Genomic DNA, 21685 nt, shown 5'->3' on the forward strand with positions numbered 1-21685 from the left:
TAAGGCCATTCGCTTACTTGTCTAATGCATTAATGACCATATTGTAGGCATATAAATTTTACTATATTTCTAATTAGTTAGACAAAATTGCTAAACATAGTATCTTTAATTGATCAATACTTGACAAATAAGAAAATGAGACAGTTTCTTATTTAATGCATTAACGACAAATATAACAATTCTTCCTAACTAAACAGGTGCAAGTATTATATTTATCAGATTAAAACTCTGTAGATAGAAATATTGCTTTCCCCAAGACAAAGCTTATTATAAACAAATGGGCCTACGTCGCAAAGTACCCGACCGGCCGACCTAGTGGATCAGCCCCTAGGCCCATCACGTGCACTACAGTGTTTCATCATACATAAACCCAATAGTTTATAACGCAACCCTACTTACATCAATCATGTGGACTTGGGTCCCACAATCCAGCAGTCCAGATTCACTGCTGCTCCTAATTTAGAGCGTCTTGAACGGTTTAGATCATCAACGACTTGCCTTCGCCCGGTCAATATTCTAATCCAGATATTCACTTACAACCATCTGATCTTTCTTGATCTCATGACGTAGAAAATCTTCCCTTAATAAGATCTATCAAGCTCAGTAATGGTGTGTATATCGTACCACACATCATCATCAAAGCTTATAATGGAAATTACTCACGTGAACAGCCGCTACAGGGTCAAAATAGACATTTCAACAACTTGCAGCATTAATTGAGACCCAACATTATTTTCTGATCCAACGGTTCGGAAAGCGAGCTCACTTTTATTGCCGTGGGAACACCCGCTGCGTAATCTTTTCCCTTCCATCATTCACACGCGATTCCCTGCAGATTTTTTTACTAATCAACGGCCTTACTTGTATTATCATTAGGGACCCACTTTCCACGTCATCAATTTGACGACGTGGCAAAATGAGACACCAATTTGATTGGAAGATGAAAAGGTATTATGATAAGCACTGTTGTTACGGAACAAAATTCTGCATACGCCGTCTGCTTTTGCTTTTTGCAGTCTCAGACTATATGAGCACTGTCATATAGAGAGGGAAAGTATGTTTTAGAGAGAGAGAGAGGGGGGGAGAACTGAAAGAGTACGCTCGGAGTAAACCTGTCTTGCTTTTGCCTGCTTTCACTTTATCACTTCCCACAACCACCACCACCACGACGGACCACCAACTTCACCGCCATATCTTCAAATTCACAGACCACGCGAAGCATAGTGACAAAATGTACACCTTAGATCTCTGTTTCTACCACTAATTTAACATTGGGGCAGTTTTGATTATCATCTATGGGGAGTGTTTCGTCAGAAGAGGGCTACGATCAGCAGAGTGAGCGCTGTGGAAGCTATAGCTTGAGTGCCGATGTGAGCGAGTCGGAGAGTTCGAGTAGTTTTCCGTGTCGGCTGTACGACGACGAAGGGGTGTCGAGTTCCTTGACGTCGTCTCCACTCTCTTTCCGTCCGATTATTGGAAATTCCGGTCTTCCGGTGACCTCGCAACAGTCGTTGATGTCGCCGGTGATTGGTGGGAAAGGTGTGATGGTTTGGGAGGAAAAACCTGAGAAAAGGGAGGCTAATTTATCCGGTAAGCACATTGTATTTATATGTTTTAATTTAACTACATTTTTTCTAAATTTTGTGCTGTATTTATAAATTCATGTTACCGGCTTAGTTTCAGTTAACGAATAGATCTCGATTTGCACTATTTGACTACTAATTTGCACATGCTTTTGCTTATCCATATATATACACACAAACATGTTATGTTGTTAAATTTTGCCCTTATTTTTCATGGATTTGCAGAAGGTGAGATGATGAAGGAAAGATTTGCTAAGCTTCTTCTAGGGGAAGACATGTCTGGAGGGGGTAAAGGAGTTTGTACTGCCCTTGCAGTCTCAAACGCTATAACAAATCTCTCTGGTCAGTAGTCAAGTTTTATTTTGTCTCTACATGTCTGTATATGTATCTTGTATCTTGTTTTGTTGAAGTGTATCTTCTTGTTTGGAAAATTAGCTACTGTATTTGGGGAACTGTGGAGGTTGGAGCCATTAGCACCACAGAAGGAGGCAATGTGGCGCCGAGAGATGGAATGGCTGTTATGCGTGAGTGATTCGATTGTGGAACTCGTGCCTTCCATACAGCAATTTCCCGAGGGAGGCACATACGAAGTCATGGCGACTCGGCCGAGGTCAGACTTATATATGAATCTCCCTGCCCTCAAGAAGCTTGATGCTATGTTAATTGGTATCCTTGATGGTTTCCAAGATACGGAATTTTGGTATGTTGATGGTGGGCTAATTGTTGCTGAGGCCAAAGATTGTGATGGGTTTCCTTCATCTGGTAGGCCTTCAATTAGGCAGGAAGAGAAGTGGTGGCTCCCATGCCCGAAAGTTCCTCCAAATGGGTTGTCAGAGGACACTAGGAAGAGATTACAGCAGTGCAGGGACTGCACGAACCAGATATTGAAGGCGGCCATGGCGATAAATAGTAGTGTGCTTGATGAGATGGAGATTCCGAGTGCCTACTTGGAGACATTGCCCAAGGTAAGGATCTTGTCTATTTTTAGAGTTTATGCATGTGGTCCATGTTAGGTTTGCACTACTATATGTCTACAATTACTGCATTGAATGTAAATTATCTTGCAAGTTGTCATTTAAGTGATCTTTCAATTATGGAAACCTTTGGTTTGATTTCTTTTCCTCCTTTCCTTACATTTTGCTAGGAGACCTCCCTCTTAATTTTAGCACATCACATTTCTTTCGGTTTTTGGTAGGCCTTATGTGACTCATGTTACATATTTGATTGTGTCTGAGATGTGTTTGCTCCTAGAAACATTAAAGAGCTTGCAGTTTGTTGTTCATGTGATTTTTTAGTTTCAAAGACCTTTCGTTTGATTAACACTTCTTTTCCCCTTTTGCTGTTGTATTTAACCGTTTCGGGGGCATGGTGCACTGTTTTGCTATAACTCCCTTTCAATTTTACTTCTACACATTTTTCTCGCCAATGGGTTTTATCTTTTCAATCTGATGTATATCCATTTTAATGGCTTTTATTTATTTATTATTTTTTAATATTCTAGGGGTCGGTTGAGGTTGAGGGGATCGATTAAGTTTAATCCTTTCTTTGATTATCAATTGGACATAGATGCCTGTTTTGGCAAAAACTGTTGAGAGTGTCTTAAATTGTATAAGAAAATAAGATAATAATCAAGGAAAAGGCTATGTGTGCTCAAATCATTTCTTGGGTTGTTGTTGCTTAGTCTGGGATTGCTTGATCCATTTTATTTTAGGTTTTGAAGTTTCAGCCAACGTAGTCTCCATGCTGCTGCATTTGAGTTGCAGTATGAAGCAAAAAGGATAACTGTGACCTCGGTCTAGTAGTCCACTATTATACTATTCAAAATTAATAGTGAAGAAGTGCAAGTCTTATTATGCCATATTTGATATAATCAATACGAGAAGTTCTGCAGCGGCATTGCAACTACTCTCCCTATTGATTCACTCCAGGATAAGAGAGAAATTCCATTTTATTAGAAACATAAATGATGTAGCTTGAAAATATATGAACCAATGCATTCTTATACACTCGTTTCTTCGTTTTAGCTATGGAGAATTACATTTAGATGTGTGATGATGACCAATTGTGTGATGATGACCAATTAATTGATAATAGCAGTAGGATGTTTTACACTACATGACATATATTACAGTTCACACAAAGATATACATTACTAATAAATAGTTATTTAAGTAAATGGGATTTAATTTGGCATGAGCCATTGCCAATTCTCAACATTCATTGACTGTTATTCCTTTTTATAAGGTGGAAGAGATGAAAGAGGATACTGGTATAGAAATAAAGCAAGATGTTGCAGGATTACACGTGGAATTATTAAATTCTTATCATACCTGGAAAACTATTCATGTATGGGATCTTATTTAATCAGGACACATGTTTATTAATTTAGCGTGGTTGTGACTCTGATTTTAATTTGATGGAGTGCTAGACAAGAAGATCAAATTCATAATTTGGAATTTTGGAGTGATATCAAATAAAGACCAGATAAGAGTAAAAAACAATCTGTTTTTGCTGTAACTCCCTCTCAGTGTCAGTGGAGTCCATGCTGCATTTGAGTTGCAGTATGTGGCAACATGGGCTATAGACTGAGGCAACTCCACCAAAGTGGATTGCTATAAGTGGCCTCTGATCTGTGAAACACGGATTATTACTCAGCCACACGACTTGTCTAGTATATTTAGTGGCATTATTCCATTAGTTCTTCCTTCTGTCTCTCAATAAACAATGTCATTATAAAATTTCTAGCGAACCATTTTAAAGAATCTAGCAGGATAACTGTGACCTCACTCTAGTAGACCATTATTATGCCATTCAAAATTAATAGAGAATAAGTACAATTCTTCAAAATTAATAGAGAGAGAAGTACAATTCTTACTCTTCCATATATTGGTATTATCAACACAAGGAGTTACCGTAGGGGCATTGCAACTACTCTGCCTACTGATTTTTCTCCAGGAGAGTAGAGAAATTCTATTTTGCTATAAACATAAATGATGTAGATTGAAATTGTATGCATCAATGCATTCTTTTACGCTTGTTTCTTCATTTTGGCTATGGAAGTACATTTAGATGTGTGATGATGATCAATTAATTGATAATAGCTGGAAGATGTTTTCGGAAGCACTACATAACATATATTAGAATGCACACACAGAGTTAACATAGTACTTTTGCTTAACTGTGGTTGTCAATGATGTATACTCATGAATGCTAAATACTTTTCAGCTGATATTCTAAGCTCTAAACAATTATTCATTATATTGTTTGAATAAATACTTGCATTCATACGGTTAATTTATTCTTATGATATGCCTCCCCCTCCCGTTCATAATGATGTCATGCTTGCCTTTGGTACTCCTATTTGTGTTCCATAATCCATTTGCCATTGCAGAGTGGCAAAGCTTGTCTAGGCGATATAATCTATCACTACATAACTGCTGATCAGTTCTCTCCAGAAAGTATCCTTGATTGCCTAGATCTATCATCAGAGCATCAAACTCTGGAAGTAGCAAACAGAATTGAGGCAGCTGTGCATGTGTGGAAACAGAAAGACAGGAAGAGATGTACAAATCACCTGAAGGCTAAACATTCATCATGGAGTGGCAAGGTCAAAGGCCTTGTTGCTCATGGCCAAAAGAATCATTTTCTGGGTGAAAGAGCTGAGACCCTCTTAAATTGGCTGAGATTTCGATTCCCAGGTCTTCCGCAAACTGCATTGGATATGAACAAAATTCAATACAATAAGGTATCTTTCCTAGCTCGTCCTCAGATTTTAGCTACCAGAAGTATTACACTGTTGGGATATATTCGGTACACACTAGCCTTTTTTTAGGTATTATTTTTTTTCTTCTTTTGGTTATCTTTCCTAATATTTCACTTGGTGGATATTGGGTCTGAAAATTATAACTGACTTAGGACACTAGTGGTTAAATTATGTGAAAATTCAATGCACCTTCTTACCATCACAATCTTTCCATTGAACAACCAAGAATATCAGACATCTCTGATTTAGATGGGCTGCAAATAGTTGAAAAGCTATGCAAATTACATTGTTTCAACCATTATTTTCTTGGTTTATAATAGTTGGAACATTTTTGGTGGCTTTATGGGATGAATTACAAAATGAATGTAATCTTCTTTATTAGGAAAAAGGAGATGTAGTTTCTCTAATTAGATGATCAGTTCGTGAAGGTTTAGTATTTGTGATGATTTAAGGTGTCATCCAACAAGAACAGATCACTTCATCTTTCATTTTTTATTTGGTAATTTTTGTCTGCATCCTATTTTGCAACTCTCACCATACCTTTTTTTTTTTTGGGTTACAGGATGTGGGGCAGTCTATTCTTGAAAGCTATTCAAGAGTAATGGAGAGCCTGGCCTTTAACATAAGGGCCAGGATTGAAGATGTCCTTTATGTAGATGATGCCACCAAGCAATGTGCTGCAGCAGAATTGAAGTCCTTCTTCCGTAGGGGAAGTTTGGATGGTCTTCCTATCCAAAAACGAATTTCACCTAGCCCCTTCTCGATTCAACACACCCCTTATAGCTCTCCATTTGCAACACCGACTTTCTGCGCATCCCCTCCCATGGGCAGAACCCCAGAGAGGGTCCCCTCTCCTTTAAACTTTTGCAGACTTGAAAAAAAATTGGAAAAATCAATACCAGCCGACTTCGAGAAGCTGTGGTCCTATGCTGGGAGCCTCAGTGCCAGAAAGACTATTGGTGGGGATGCTCCTGAGCGCGATTGAGCAAAGTGAGTCATATCAAGGAAGTTGCTTACATAGGCTTTAGATCCCTCTGGATTTTGTTGTGGTGGTAAAAATAGGATGGTGTTATTGATCTTGTATATTTGTTTAGCAAATAGGATATCATGGTTGAAAGTTATTAGTTGCTAGATGGAGAAAGAGAATTATGTTATTGATGTATTGAAAAATCTTTCCCCTTTATCTCGAAGTGGGCATTTTTGTTGAACCCTGGGAAACATGGTCTAAAGAATTTTAAACTCTACTGTATAAAAAACAATGAAAAGCTATCAGGAGGCACACGAGCCTTGGCACGGTCAAATGCTTGGTTGCCAACTTAATTTTGGGTTCATCTACTATATAATATGCGGTGCATATCCATTAGTTGTAGGCCAAAACTCTTGCTGCAATGGACAATCTCCCTTTTTTATCACATAGGTACGGTGGTTAGAACTTTTTGATCATGTTGCCTTAAATACTCTTATTAATGAAATGGTGATTGTTAAACCTTCTAGAGGCTGTGCTACATTGTTGTGCCAATCTAATGGAGTCATGCCTAGGATCAAAGCAGTAATCAGTCTACCGTTGTCGGGCGCGCTATCAATTTCATTCCCTTTCTTTTTATCTTTTTTATTATTGTTTATATATATCTATTATACACTATTCAAAGTGTAAGGAATTTCTTAACACTTCTGATTTTTTTTTTTTTTTTTTTCTCCACATAAAAAGAGTTCATTAATTGATATAAAAATAATAATAAATAAAATCTATATCTATACTATTCTAAAAGTGTAAGGAATTTCTTAATACTTTCGCTTTCGATTTTGATTTTGATTTTTTTTTTCACATAAAAAGAGTAAATTAATAGATATATAAAAAAAAAAAAAAAAAAATATATATATCTATATCTATATTAGGGGTGGCAAAAGTTGACACGACTCTCCAACATGACTTGAACGCGGCACGAGTTAAATGGATTTGAGTTAACCTTAAACGGGTTCGTGTCATAAACGGGTCGACACGATTAACCCGTTCGTTTAGTTAATAATGTCGTATTTGGGTTGAGGGATTCAATCCGTGTAACCTGTTTATACACGTTTAACTATATATGTCGTAAATAAATTTCTATTTAAGTTATAAAATTACTATATAAATTTGTGTCCTATAATTTAATCTTTTGTAAACTAGAAACTATTTAGTAATTTGATTGATTAAAACTTATATTTTTTTTTAGTATTTATTATTTTATTGAGTATTATTAATAATTTAAATAATATTATATATACGTATATATATTTTTGTAAATAGGTCATTAAACGGGTTACACGTGTAATCCGTTTAATAAATAAGTTGGGTTAGTGTTGAGAGTTCATGATACGACTATTAAATGGATTGTGTTTGGGTTGAGCTGTTTAGTATAATACCCTTAAATTGACACGACACGATTACGACCCCCGAACACAAATTAACACCCCTAATCTATATCTATATCTATATCTATATCTATCTAGACTATTCTAAAAGTGTGAGGAATTGCTTAACACTTTCGATTTTTTTTTTTTTTTCCCACATAAAAAGAGTTCATTAATTGATATATATAAAAAAAGAAAATAAAATATATATAACAAAAAGAAAGCAACTAATTTGGCAAACATTAGTATTTATAATTACTGAAACAGTGTAAGGAATTTCTTAATTTTTTTATTTTTTATTTTTTATTTTTACATAAAAAGAGTTCATTAATCTATAATAATTCATACCACACATGAACATTAATTCCAATAATAATAATAAAAAAAGGCACGTCCCACACATAAATATATACACGCGTATGTAATTAGTGAAAAACTTTTCTTCTTCCTTAAATAGAAAACTGATAATGTGTTTAACCATTTATTTATCTCTTTTAAATAACAATTTATTTTAGTTAATCATTATTTTAAGAAATTTTTTTGTTAAAAATGCATATTCACGACATACATATCTAATGCTATTCAAAATTAAAGTGTAAGGAATTTCTTAACCCTTTTAATTTTTTTTTTTTCACATAAAAAGATTTCATTAATCTATAATAATTCGTACCGCACATGAACATTAATTCAAAAAAAAAAAAAAAAAAATAGCACGTCCCACATATAAATATATACATTTATATTTAATTAGTGAAAAACTTTTATTCTTACTTAAATAGAAAACTGATAATGTGTTTAAACTTTTATTTATCTGTTTTAAATAGCAATTTATTTTAGTTAATCATTATTTTATTATTTTAGGAATTTTTTTTTGTTAAAATAAAAATTCAAGACATATATATCCATATATAGCAAGATTATAACATAGAATGATAAAAATTAAAAAAATATGATATAAAAAAAACGAAAAGAAAATATATATAACAAAAAGAAAGCAAGTAAATTTGGTAAACAATAGTGTTTATAATTTTTTTGAAATTTCTTAACACTTTTGATTTTTTTTTCTTTTTTCTTTTTTCACATAAAAGAGTTCATTAATCTATAATAATTCAAACTGCGAACATTAATTCAAAAAAAAAAAAAAAAATAGAACGTCCCACATATAAATATATACATGCATATTTAATTAGTGAAATTTTTTTCCTCTTCCTTAAATAGAAAACTGATAATGTGTTTTAATTTTTATTTATCCCTTTTAAATAGCAATTTATTTTAGTTAATCATGAAATTAATTGTATCAGTTTCTAAACGTATATACCATATCCCACATATAAACCTATACATGCATATCTAATTAGTGAAAAACTCTTCCTCTTCTTTAAATAGAAATTAAAAATTTAAACTTTTATTTATCTGTTTTAAATAGCAATTTATTTTAGTTAATCATTATTTTATTATTTTAAGAATTTCTTTTGTTAAAATACATATTCACGACATCTATATCTATCTATCTGTTTTAAATACATACTCATGACATATATATGTGTGTGTGTCTATATATATATATATATATATATATATATATATATATATATATAATGTTAAGAAATTTCTTTAACATATATATATATATATTTACTTTCATAAAATGTCTCATTGAATATAGCTCATTTACATTAACGTGCCGAATAAGAGTATAATTAAAGGTTAATTTTAGTTTATATCATCTATTCTATATATATATATATATTTACATACTATTCTAATGAAAAAAGTTTATACTCAGTATTATAAGTAAATTAAAAAGGCTGGGGGTTGAATAGGGAACGGTTACAACTTTTAAATTGCCCAAGAGTTACATATAATATACTCTGCTACATTATATATATAAATATAAACTATTCTCATGTTTTGGGTAAATCTAATCACTAGACGCATCTATATTACATGCCCTTAAACACCCTGGGAGAAAAAACAAAAAAAATCCTATGAAACTGGCCTCGGGAAGTGACATCTATCACTACTTGAGATTATGTTTGGCAGAAACTGCAATTGTGTATAATAATGGATTAAGTATCACATGAAACTTGTCTTTGCTTGTGTTCAATCCAATTGATGGGCTGGTCTCTGCAGTTGGAACGCCCAACTAGGAAATAGAAATGTTTTATTTAACCATTTCTTATTCCCACTTGTGAGCTCCACTTTCCTTATGCTCACCTATTTCTACTTATATATTGGAAGCTTCACCTTCATTACCACACCACACATTACCAAAATTATACTAGGATATTCACTCCAAATTTTGAGTGTGCACACTAGAGATTGAAAGATGGAAGGAGAAACAACAAAAGAAGCAACAAGTAGAGAGGAGGAAGAAGAATCACAAGCCCAAGTGGAGATGTGGAAATATGTATTTGGCTTTGTTGATATGGCAGTGGTGAAGTGTGCCATTGAGCTTGGGATAGCTGATGTCTTGGAAAACCATGGCGGCCCCATGATAGTCTCTGAGCTATCTTCCACCCTCGGATGCTCTCCCTATGCCCTACACCGCATCATGAGGTTCTTGGTGCACCGCGGCATATTCAAAGAAGATTCCAAGACCCAAGCTGGTACCATTGCTTATGTTCAAACACCGCTTTCTCGCCTTCTCATGAGACATGGCAAAAATAGCATGGCTGCTTTTGTGTTGCTAGAGAGCAGCCCAGTGATGCTCGCACCGTGGCATGGTCTCAGTGCTCGTGTCCTATCCAATGGATCCTCTGCATTTGAGGCTGCTCATGGTGAGGATGTATGGCGCTATGCAGCTGCAAACCCTGCCCACAGCAAGCTCATTGATGATGCAATGGCTTGTGATGCTAGAGTGGCTGTGCCAGCAATAATTGATGGTTGTCCTGAATTATTAGATGGGTTGGACTCTTTGGTTGATGTAGGAGGGGGTGATGGAACCGCTCTGCGCATGTTGGTGAAGGCCTTTCCTTGGATTCATGGCATTAACTTTGATCTTCCTCATGTTGTGTCTGCTGCACCTAACTGTGTTGGTGTCAAACACATTGGAGGTGACATGTTTGAAAGTGTGCCAAAGGCCGATGCTGCTTTCCTCATGGTTAGTATTCTAAAAACTTAAAATTTGAATTCCCTTATCTTGAGGCCAATTTTACTATGACGTTACCTAGAGGGAGAGATTGTTGGCACTTATATATATACGTAGACATTTCCTAATTGTAAATCATGACATTTACTTTTGATTTTCTTGGAAAATCCCGAGTCATGTCCATTTTCTTTTGTTTATTAAACTCTGCATCTTTTGAATGGTAGTGGGTTCTGCATGATTGGGGAGATGAAGAATGCATTAATATCTTGAGAAAGTGTAGAGAAGCTATTCCAAATGACAAAGGGAAGGTGATTATCGTAGAAGCCGTGATTGAAGAAGATGAAGGAGATAAGCTCAAGTATGTGAGATTGATGCTGGACATGGTGATGATGGCTCATACAAACAAGGGGAAAGAAAGGACTCTCAAGGAATGGGCATATGTACTAGGCCAAGCAGGGTTCAATCGACACAATGTGACGCGCATTCAAGCTGTTCAGTCCATTATTGAGGCTTATCCTTGATTTATATAGTTTTTAATTGCTTCTATGTTTGGTCAGCAAATTGATGCATGAATAGTGCAGCTTTACAATTACAGCACTGTCTCTGTTTGGTTTTACTTATTTGACATTTCTTTTAGTAAGATAATAAAGGGTGAGAAATGAAGTTGCAAAATGAGGTTTCAATTTGCCTTTAAACCCATATTATTTTGTGATTATGATTGGATAACAAGTACTGGAAGTTGCAAAATTAGGTTTGATTTGTCCTTAAACCTACTAGTATTTTAGTTAGTATGATTTAATCTTTCACTTTGCAGTTCAAGGAGACTATAAAAGTTCGCTAATCACATGTAGCCCCTTCATCTGATTTTGTGCGTAATGTCTGAAATAAGTCGGGCATGCATTGAATGGAATGCTTGGAAATTGAAGGAGATCAATTCATCATAGTTACAGATGGTGTAAGACACCTTTGAAAATATGAATTTTTTTTCTTTCAAAGATCCAACTCCATATTAATCACAAACTTTCAACTTTATTAAGCTTCGCACAGTTATATTATATACAAGCTATATAAAGATATACCCTTAAAGAAGATCGATCATCATAAGCTTTTTTTAAGATGTACTATTTGTTTCCAGCAGTTAGAGGAAAGAAGAAACAATAACAAGGAATATATGTTTTCAACATGAATTATTCCAACCACAGTGGATCTATGTTTTTTGTTTCATTGCAAGATAACATTAACATTGAAACTATTTAAGTTTAATCAAAATTTGCTTATGGTTAATGGCCTTGAAAGATATTAATCTCAAATCAGATTCTCATTATATATCCCTTTGATTTTAGTTCCTTTTATTTTCTTCCTAAAACTAGGAATGACAATATGAAAAGGCCGACTGAGGGAAGGGGACTGAAGTAAATACAAATTGGCTGTCTAATTGTCCCACATCGACTAAATGAGAAACATCATGTCACAAGACAGCATTATAAAACAAGGACAGCCTCTGTGTGGATTTTATCTTTGCGCTTGGGGCAATGACGCAGCTAGTGAGGTACTAACCGAGGCGCGTCAATTGCTGGTTGAAAACTATTTCCAAACCCCCTCTTTGGCCTGGGTTTGGCTCAGGCCACTGAGAATTTCTGGAAGGGCTCCCTCTAACCCAGGGTAAAGCCCTACAGCAAAGTTACTAATTTTTATTAATTAAATTAGGTATATTTATAAATTTATTTCTACTGTAAAAAAGAAAGTGAATGATTATGTTATAGTTACCTATTTTACCTAATGGCAGGAAAAAGAAAACTTTATATATGGAGGCCGCGAGATGGAATACTGGAACACAGTTTCGAGACCATTTTGCAGTGGGTTCTAATCATGGCCAATATATATATTCAATTGGACACAATTTGTAGACCATTTTGCAATAATAGGTCAGATGTTGAATGTTTTAGTCACAGTTGAAGATTATGGCCATGGCCATAATCTTTGAAGCTGAGTTAGATAAGGATTATATGGATGTGGAGTCGAAGACTATATATTGGTGTCGTTCCAAGAAGCCATATATAATACTGCTCTCTCTCTCTCTCTCTCTCTATATATATATATATATATATATATATTTGTTCAATCCCTTCAATCTATATAATAAAAGCCCAGTCTTGTCCATCTCATCTTTTTGATTTAGGGACTAGTTTGAGAAGAACCCAACTCGGTGAAGATGGGAACATTTGGGCTTTTGTAATGTTATACAAGCAAAAAAAAAAAGGTTTTTCCCACATCGAGCAAGTGGAGAGAGTTGCCTCTGACAAAACTAGTATATAACAACGAGTCCTCTGGAAACAACTATACACGCAGCCACGTGGTGAGCACAAAGCGAACTATTCTTTCGCCTTTTACTAAAGAATACCGTGCGCGCGCCGCGAAAAGTGGCATACGCCCATTTTTGGAGGGGTCCATACCATTTAGGGATGGTCTCCATAACTAGAAGTTCAAAATTTTGTTCTGTGAGAGGAATTTTAGGGCGGGATTTGGTAATTATTTATAAAGTAAAAGAGATCATGAAAAGGGGCTGGACGACCAAATTATTGTTTTGGGAGAACATTGATGGGAAATGGCCTATATTAGTCCATATTTATGCTATTTTTTTTAATTATTCCTGGATAAATAACATAAATTTCAAGATGTTTAATTTATGTTTAATAGTTAATACTAGTTATTTAGTATTTTGAATAATTTTGTCAATTTTAAATATATTATGCTCTGTATGTCATCCCTCGAGGAGCATGGACTTGTGATCATGAATTTGTAAATGAATGATCTAGAATGGCATGTTGTAATTTGTGAAGCATGTACTCCTTTGTGAACACGCTCATCATCTTTGTTGTTCTATATGTGTAAAATCCAAGGAGATGTGTAAAATCCAAGGAATATCCAAAAAAAAAAGAAAAAAAAAAAAAAAAATTGTTTAAAAGATAAAAATTCAGTTTTTGCCAAAAATAAATACCTCATCTCAATGTTGCACCTATTACATGAAGAGGTCCCACCTGAAAATAACTTTGGAATAAAACTACAGAAATGATACAGAAACCTACAAAAAAAAAAAAAAAATGAGATTTGTCCACGGATGATGGTTTCTTTTTGCATTTTGCATTTTATGGCTTTGATTTGAAGGGGAAAAAAAAAAATCTTATTCTTAATGCTAATATGGGCTCATACTCGCAGATTTAACTGTGAAAAAAAAAAAAACAAAAAAAAAAAACCATCTCTTTATTTTTCTATAATAGTCTCACATCTTGTTCTCGATTTTCTTTTTGACTTATTTTCACTTCTAATTTCTCAATTTGTTATCTCTTAATTTTCTAATATAAAAACCATGTACAATTTTGCCTCAAATCTCAAATTGGATGGTATTGGTCCCGCTTGTGAATCTTAGAGACTAACATGATTTTCTTGTTCTCATTATTTATCTTGATAAGTATGGCAGACCAACAAGATTGCAACAATAATATCATAAAAGAAGATAACAAGAAGTCATATTATTTTGTTTTGTTTTTGTATTTACTTATTTTTTTGAAAGGTTTGTTTTTGTATTTTTTTGTGGGTAAGTAACACGCCATATAATTGATCACCTTTGCTGGAACGCGTTCAGAAATTGTGAGTCTATCACGTGGGATAATTGTTTGGACGTAAAAATAAACAAAATATTTTTATTTAATTTTATTTATTATTTTTTTATTTTTTAGTGTTTGACAGCAGTCCGTAAAATATTTTTTAAATCAACTTTTATGCATAATTAACTTTCTATTTCTTCAGTATTCCTCACCAATAGAGAATAATATTTACAATTAACTCTCTCTCTCTCTTCAGTGTTCCTTCTCGTTACTTTTCCCTCCGCTCTCTCTATACCAAAACATACTCTCAACTCAAATTTGTTCTTCGATCAACTCAAATTTGCAATAAGAGTTAGCTTTCAAATCCTGAAATCTTATTCCATCATCATGGGCATAGGCACGTCCACTAGAATGTATCCATTCTAGAATTGTCAATGGAACCGATCCTGATCCAAAATTAATTCGATTATCTGAATATGAATTGAAAAAAAAATTTAATAATCCGAAATGATCTGAATTCGATAATTTAACAAATCATATATGAATTATAGGCAATCCGATCCGATTAAAATTATATATATATATATATATATATATATATATTATTACATAACAATATACTATATATGAATGTTATAAATATTAGTTATGTATTATTAAATTTATATATATTAATTATTTATCAATATAGTCATTTGATTGTATGGTTATACCATGCACCATTCTATATATTAATAATTCCCTACTCTATATAACTTTATAATTATACACGTAAGTGAATTTGATTTTGATCTCAATCTGAGCTAAATAGGAGTAGATTAAAACATTCATCTGATAACCCATTAATTTAATCCCATAATCCTATCCGTGACCGAACTAATCCAACCATTTTAGTATATTCAATCATTGCTCGAAACATTATTGAGTACTTTTAAGGCATTCAATACTGTAGGAAACATGAGTCACAATTATCATAACAATCGAGGGCCGAGACCTGAAAAGAGAAAAGGGCATTATAAATTTAATGAACATGGAAGAACGTAATCAACGTCTTTTGAATATGGTTTAACATGCTTAAATATACATATCCATTTTATAATGATATGATTTTAAAGTGACTGTAAGTTCCAACTCTAACCTGCAAAAAGGAAAGAGTAGTATAAATATATATTAAGGTCTAATTTTTTAATTACTCCGCATTATTTTTTTGTCTCCTTGATCAATGAAAGATCAGCCAATGCCTGAAACAATTCAACCAGCTCTTCTAACTCTCCGGACTTGTTTACACTTCTAATTTCTCACTTTGCTCATCTCTCCAACTTAAATTTCTTTTAATTTTCTACTATAAAAATCACTTACAATTTTGAAAATTTCAGACCAACGCACTTATTATTTCTCTGGATTAGGCTCACAGACCAACAAAGATTGCAACAAGAAGATTATGAAAGAAGACAAGAACATGCCATACTGTAATTATGTATATGCTAGAAAAAAAAATTAAAAAATTGATCAACTTTGCCTCCTATAACGAAGATCTCATCCAATCATTTTATGTTATCAAGTGGGACTTTGCGAGGTGTTGGGATAGAGGTAAAAAAAGGTATCAACTAAAATCCAAATTTGCAGTAGAAGTTGCTTTCAAATCCTGAAATTGTATGGGACAGGGCAAAGTGGGTGACATGAAGTTTTTTTTTTTTGGTGATGTGTATCTCAAATAATTTCTTCAATTGACCATAGTCAATAACCAAAGTGAATCTTCTATAGCTAGGATTCACTTCAATTGTTGATTAGTGTGCACACTAGACATAGAGAGATGGAAGGAGAAACAACAAGAGAAGCAACAAATAGAGGGGAAGAAGAAGAATCACAAGCCCAAGTGGACATATGGAAATGTATTTGGTTTTGTTGATATGGCTGTGGTGAAGTGTGCCATTGAGCTTGGGATAGCCGATGTCTTGGAAAACCATGGCGGCCCCATGACAGATAAAACTTGTGATTATGATTGGAAAACATGTACTGGAATTTGCAGAATTAGGTTTGATTTGTCCTTAAGCCTACTATTTTAGTTGTTATAATTGAATCTTCTTCAATTTGCAGTACAATGTGACTAAAAAGTTCACTAACCACATGTAGCCAGCCCCTTTGTTAAACCTTCGGTCTTCTGAATTTGTGCTTAATTTCTGAAAATAAGTCATGAGTTGGACCTGATTGAATTTATTAGTTGGAAATTGAAGGCCATCAATTGATCATAATTAGAGATAATATGTGTCAGAAATATTTTCGTTTGAGAATATGAATTTTTTAAATAGATGTAATTCCATATGTATTACAAACCTCCAACTTTATTAAGTTTTGTTCAGTTATATTATATACAAACTATATTAAGGGATATCCTTCAAGAAGATGGACCATCATATGGTTTTTTAAGATGTATTTGTTTGATGCAGTTAATGGAGAACAGAAGGAACAATAACAGAAAATTCCATTCAACATGAATTGTCTTAATTAACTTGAACACGGTGGGATTTAGCGTTTTCCATTTCCTTTATAAGATAAAATTAACATTGTATCCACTTAAATTTAATCGAAATTTGCTTCTGGTTAATGCTCTGGGAAGAGTAATCTGAAGTTAGAATCTCATTATATTTCTGTTTGCTATGAAGACTAGTACTCCGTATATGGATAGGCCAACTGAGGAGAAGATGTGGAGTGGAACCAAGATCCAACCATGCAGTCTGTCTAATTGTCCCACATCGACTAAATGAGAAGCATCATGTCAGAAGAAAGCATTATAAAAGCAGGGAAACCCATCTGCTCAAACCATCTTTGCGCTTGGGGCAATGACGCAGCTAGTGAGGTACTAACCGAGGCGCGTCAATTGCTGGTTGAAAACTATTTCCAAACCCCCTCTCAGGCCTGGGTTTGGCTCAGGCCTTTGAGAATTTCTGGAAGGGCTCCCTCTAACCCAGGGTAAAGCCCTACGATTCTAAGTTCAATTTTCAGTACAATTCTAACCCATTGTGTAATTCCTGCTCCAAAACACTTAAATTATGTAAATAGGCTTGGGCAATGTTTGGGCTGTGTAGCTAAGAAGAAAGTGGGGACTACTAGCATCGTGCATTTATTTTAGTGGAGAGTTCCGTGGATTTTGTTTTCGGAAGCACTACATAACATATATTAGAATGCACACACAGAGTTAACATAGTACTGCTTAACTGTGGTTGTCAATGATGTATACTCATGAATGCTAAATACTTTTCAGCTGATATTCTAAGCTCTAAACAATTATTCATTATATTGTTTGAATAAATACTTGCATTCATACGGTTAATTTATTCTTATGATATGCCTCCCCCTCCCGTTCATAATGATGTCATGCTTGCCTTTGGTACTCCTATTTGTGTTCCATAATCCATTTGCCATTGCAGAGTGGCAAAGCTTGTCTAGGCGATATAATCTATCACTACATAACTGCTGATCAGTTCTCTCCAGAAAGTATCCTTGATTGCCTAGATCTATCATCAGAGCATCAAACTCTGGAAGTAGCAAACAGAATTGAGGCAGCTGTGCATGTGTGGAAACAGAAAGACAGGAAGAGATGTACAAATCACCTGAAGGCTAAACATTCATCATGGAGTGGCAAGGTCAAAGGCCTTGTTGCTCATGGCCAAAAGAATCATTTTCTGGGTGAAAGAGCTGAGACCCTCTTAAATTGGCTGAGATTTCGATTCCCAGGTCTTCCGCAAACTGCATTGGATATGAACAAAATTCAATACAATAAGGTATCTTTCCTAGCTCGTCCTCAGATTTTAGCTACCAGAAGTATTACACTGTTGGGATATATTCGGTACACACTAGCCTTTTTTTAGGTATTATTTTTTTTCTTCTTTTGGTTATCTTTCCTAATATTTCACTTGGTGGATATTGGGTCTGAAAATTATAACTGACTTAGGACACTAGTGGTTAAATTATGTGAAAATTCAATGCACCTTCTTACCATCACAATCTTTCCATTGAACAACCAAGAATATCAGACATCTCTGATTTAGATGGGCTGCAAATAGTTGAAAAGCTATGCAAATTACATTGTTTCAACCATTATTTTCTTGGTTTATAATAGTTGGAACATTTTTGGTGGCTTTATGGGATGAATTACAAAATGAATGTAATCTTCTTTATTAGGAAAAAGGAGATGTAGTTTCTCTAATTAGATGATCAGTTCGTGAAGGTTTAGTATTTGTGATGATTTAAGGTGTCATCCAACAAGAACAGATCACTTCATCTTTCATTTTTTATTTGGTAATTTTTGTCTGCATCCTATTTTGCAACTCTCACCATACCTTTTTTTTTTTTGGGTTACAGGATGTGGGGCAGTCTATTCTTGAAAGCTATTCAAGAGTAATGGAGAGCCTGGCCTTTAACATAAGGGCCAGGATTGAAGATGTCCTTTATGTAGATGATGCCACCAAGCAATGTGCTGCAGCAGAATTGAAGTCCTTCTTCCGTAGGGGAAGTTTGGATGGTCTTCCTATCCAAAAACGAATTTCACCTAGCCCCTTCTCGATTCAACACACCCCTTATAGCTCTCCATTTGCAACACCGACTTTCTGCGCATCCCCTCCCATGGGCAGAACCCCAGAGAGGGTCCCCTCTCCTTTAAACTTTTGCAGACTTGAAAAAAAATTGGAAAAATCAATACCAGCCGACTTCGAGAAGCTGTGGTCCTATGCTGGGAGCCTCAGTGCCAGAAAGACTATTGGTGGGGATGCTCCTGAGCGCGATTGAGCAAAGTGAGTCATATCAAGGAAGTTGCTTACATAGGCTTTAGATCCCTCTGGATTTTGTTGTGGTGGTAAAAATAGGATGGTGTTATTGATCTTGTATATTTGTTTAGCAAATAGGATATCATGGTTGAAAGTTATTAGTTGCTAGATGGAGAAAGAGAATTATGTTATTGATGTATTGAAAAATCTTTCCCCTTTATCTCGAAGTGGGCATTTTTGTTGAACCCTGGGAAACATGGTCTAAAGAATTTTAAACTCTACTGTATAAAAAACAATGAAAAGCTATCAGGAGGCACACGAGCCTTGGCACGGTCAAATGCTTGGTTGCCAACTTAATTTTGGGTTCATCTACTATATAATATGCGGTGCATATCCATTAGTTGTAGGCCAAAACTCTTGCTGCAATGGACAATCTCCCTTTTTTATCACATAGGTACGGTGGTTAGAACTTTTTGATCATGTTGCCTTAAATACTCTTATTAATGAAATGGTGATTGTTAAACCTTCTAGAGGCTGTGCTACATTGTTGTGCCAATCTAATGGAGTCATGCCTAGGATCAAAGCAGTAATCAGTCTACCGTTGTCGGGCGCGCTATCAATTTCATTCCCTTTCTTTTTATCTTTTTTATTATTGTTTATATATATCTATTATACACTATTCAAAGTGTAAGGAATTTCTTAACACTTTTGATTTTTTTTTTTTTTTTTTCTCCACATAAAAAGAGTTCATTAATTGATATAAAAATAATAATAAATAAAATCTATATCTATACTATTCTAAAAGTGTAAGGAATTTCTTAATACTTTCGCTTTCGATTTTGATTTTGATTTTTTTTTTCACATAAAAAGAGTAAATTAATAGATATATATATAAAAAAATATATATATATATATCTATATCTATATTAGGGGTGGCAAAAGTTGACACGACTCTCCAACATGACTTGAACGCGGCACGAGTTAAATGGATTTGAGTTAACCTTAAACGGGTTCGTGTCATAAACGGGTCGACACGATTAACCCGTTCGTTTAGTTAATAATGTCGTATTTGGGTTGAGGGATTCAATCCGTGTAACCTGTTTATACACGTTTAACTATATATGTCGTAAATAAATTTCTATTTAAGTTATAAAATTACTGTATAAATTTGTGTCCTATAATTTAATCTTTTGTAAACTAGAAACTATTTAGTAATTTGATTGATTAAAACTTATATTTTTTTTTAGTATTTATTATTTTATTGAGTATTATTAATAATTTAAATAATATTATATATACGTATATATATTTTTGTAAATAGGTCATTAAACGGGTTACACGTGTAATCCGTTTAATAAATAAGTTGGGTTAGTGTTGAGAGTTCATGATACGACTATTAAATGGATTGTGTTTGGGTTGAGCTGTTTAGTATAATACCCTTAAATTGACACGACACGATTACGACCCCCGAACACAAATTAACACCCCTAATCTATATCTATATCTATATCTATATCTATCTAGACTATTCTAAAAGTGTGAGGAATTGCTTAACACTTTCGATTTTTTTTTTTTTTTTCCCACATAAAAAGAGTTCATTAATTGATATATATAAAAAAAGAAAATAAAATATATATAACAAAAAGAAAGCAACTAATTTGGCAAACATTAGTATTTATAATTACTGAAACAGTGTAAGGAATTTCTTAATTTTTTTATTTTTTATTTTTTATTTTTACATAAAAAGAGTTCATTAATCTATAATAATTCATACCACACATGAACATTAATTCCAATAATAATAATAAAAAAAGGCACGTCCCACACATAAATATATACACGCGTATGTAATTAGTGAAAAACTTTTCTTCTTCCTTAAATAGAAAACTGATAATGTGTTTAACCATTTATTTATCTCTTTTAAATAACAATTTATTTTAGTTAATCATTATTTTAAGAAATTTTTTTGTTAAAAATGCATATTCACGACATACATATCTAATGCTATTCAAAATTAAAGTGTAAGGAATTTCTTAACCCTTTTAATTTTTTTTTTTTCACATAAAAAGATTTCATTAATCTATAATAATTCGTACCGCACATGAACATTAATTCAAAAAAAAAAAAAAAAAAAATAGCACGTCCCACATATAAATATATACATTTATATTTAATTAGTGAAAAACTTTTATTCTTACTTAAATAGAAAACTGATAATGTGTTTAAACTTTTATTTATCTGTTTTAAATAGCAATTTATTTTAGTTAATCATTATTTTATTATTTTAGGAATTTTTTTTTGTTAAAATAAAAATTCAAGACATATATATCCATATATAGCAAGATTATAACATAGAATGATAAAAATTAAAAAAATATGATATAAAAAAAACGAAAAGAAAATATATATAACAAAAAGAAAGCAAGTAAATTTGGTAAACAATAGTGTTTATAATTTTTTTGAAATTTCTTAACACTTTTGATTTTTTT

At 33.6% G+C, this 21685-nt stretch overlaps 3 protein-coding genes and 3 non-coding genes across 6 annotated transcripts; all 6 read left to right on the forward strand.

Annotated features, from left to right (window-relative positions):
* Positions 1-1011: 1011 nt before the first annotated feature.
* On the forward strand, positions 1012-6647 carry LOC132293811 (rop guanine nucleotide exchange factor 1-like). Its single transcript, XM_059791439.1, has 5 exons — positions 1012-1590; positions 1809-1925; positions 2019-2548; positions 4975-5328; positions 5909-6647. The coding sequence occupies exons 1-5, from the start codon at positions 1296-1298 to the stop codon at positions 6329-6331; spliced, it is 1719 nt and encodes a 572-aa protein (XP_059647422.1). The 5' UTR covers positions 1012-1295; the 3' UTR covers positions 6332-6647.
* Positions 6648-10031: 3384 nt separating this feature from the next.
* On the forward strand, positions 10032-11472 carry LOC132285614 (acetylserotonin O-methyltransferase-like). The gene is made up of 2 exons (XM_059787807.1): positions 10032-10840; positions 11053-11472. The coding sequence occupies exons 1-2, from the start codon at positions 10067-10069 to the stop codon at positions 11347-11349; spliced, it is 1071 nt and encodes a 356-aa protein (XP_059643790.1). The 5' UTR covers positions 10032-10066; the 3' UTR covers positions 11350-11472.
* Positions 11473-12342: 870 nt separating this feature from the next.
* Positions 12343-12498, forward strand: LOC132297670 (U4 spliceosomal RNA). Its single transcript, XR_009479342.1, has one exon. It is a non-coding gene; the product is annotated as a U4 spliceosomal RNA (small nuclear RNA).
* A 677-nt stretch (positions 12499-13175) lies between these two features.
* On the forward strand, positions 13176-13292 carry LOC132297710 (U5 spliceosomal RNA). Its single transcript, XR_009479376.1, has one exon. It is a non-coding gene; the product is annotated as a U5 spliceosomal RNA (small nuclear RNA).
* A 3902-nt stretch (positions 13293-17194) lies between these two features.
* On the forward strand, positions 17195-19534 carry LOC132295687 (rop guanine nucleotide exchange factor 1-like). The gene is made up of 3 exons (XM_059793984.1): positions 17195-17290; positions 17862-18215; positions 18796-19534. Exons 1-3 carry the CDS (start codon positions 17195-17197, stop codon positions 19216-19218), a joined length of 873 nt encoding a protein of 290 aa, XP_059649967.1. The 3' UTR covers positions 19219-19534.
* Positions 17256-17411, forward strand: LOC132297676 (U4 spliceosomal RNA). Its single transcript, XR_009479347.1, has one exon. It is a non-coding gene; the product is annotated as a U4 spliceosomal RNA (small nuclear RNA).
* Positions 19535-21685: the final 2151 nt, after the last annotated feature.

Source organism: Cornus florida, unplaced genomic scaffold (assembly GCF_030987335.1).
Source record: "Cornus florida cultivar Cherokee Brave unplaced genomic scaffold, ASM3098733v1 CherokeeBrave_3.0.0_Hap2_Chr02, whole genome shotgun sequence".
Classification (NCBI taxonomy): domain Eukaryota; kingdom Viridiplantae; phylum Streptophyta; class Magnoliopsida; order Cornales; family Cornaceae; genus Cornus; species Cornus florida.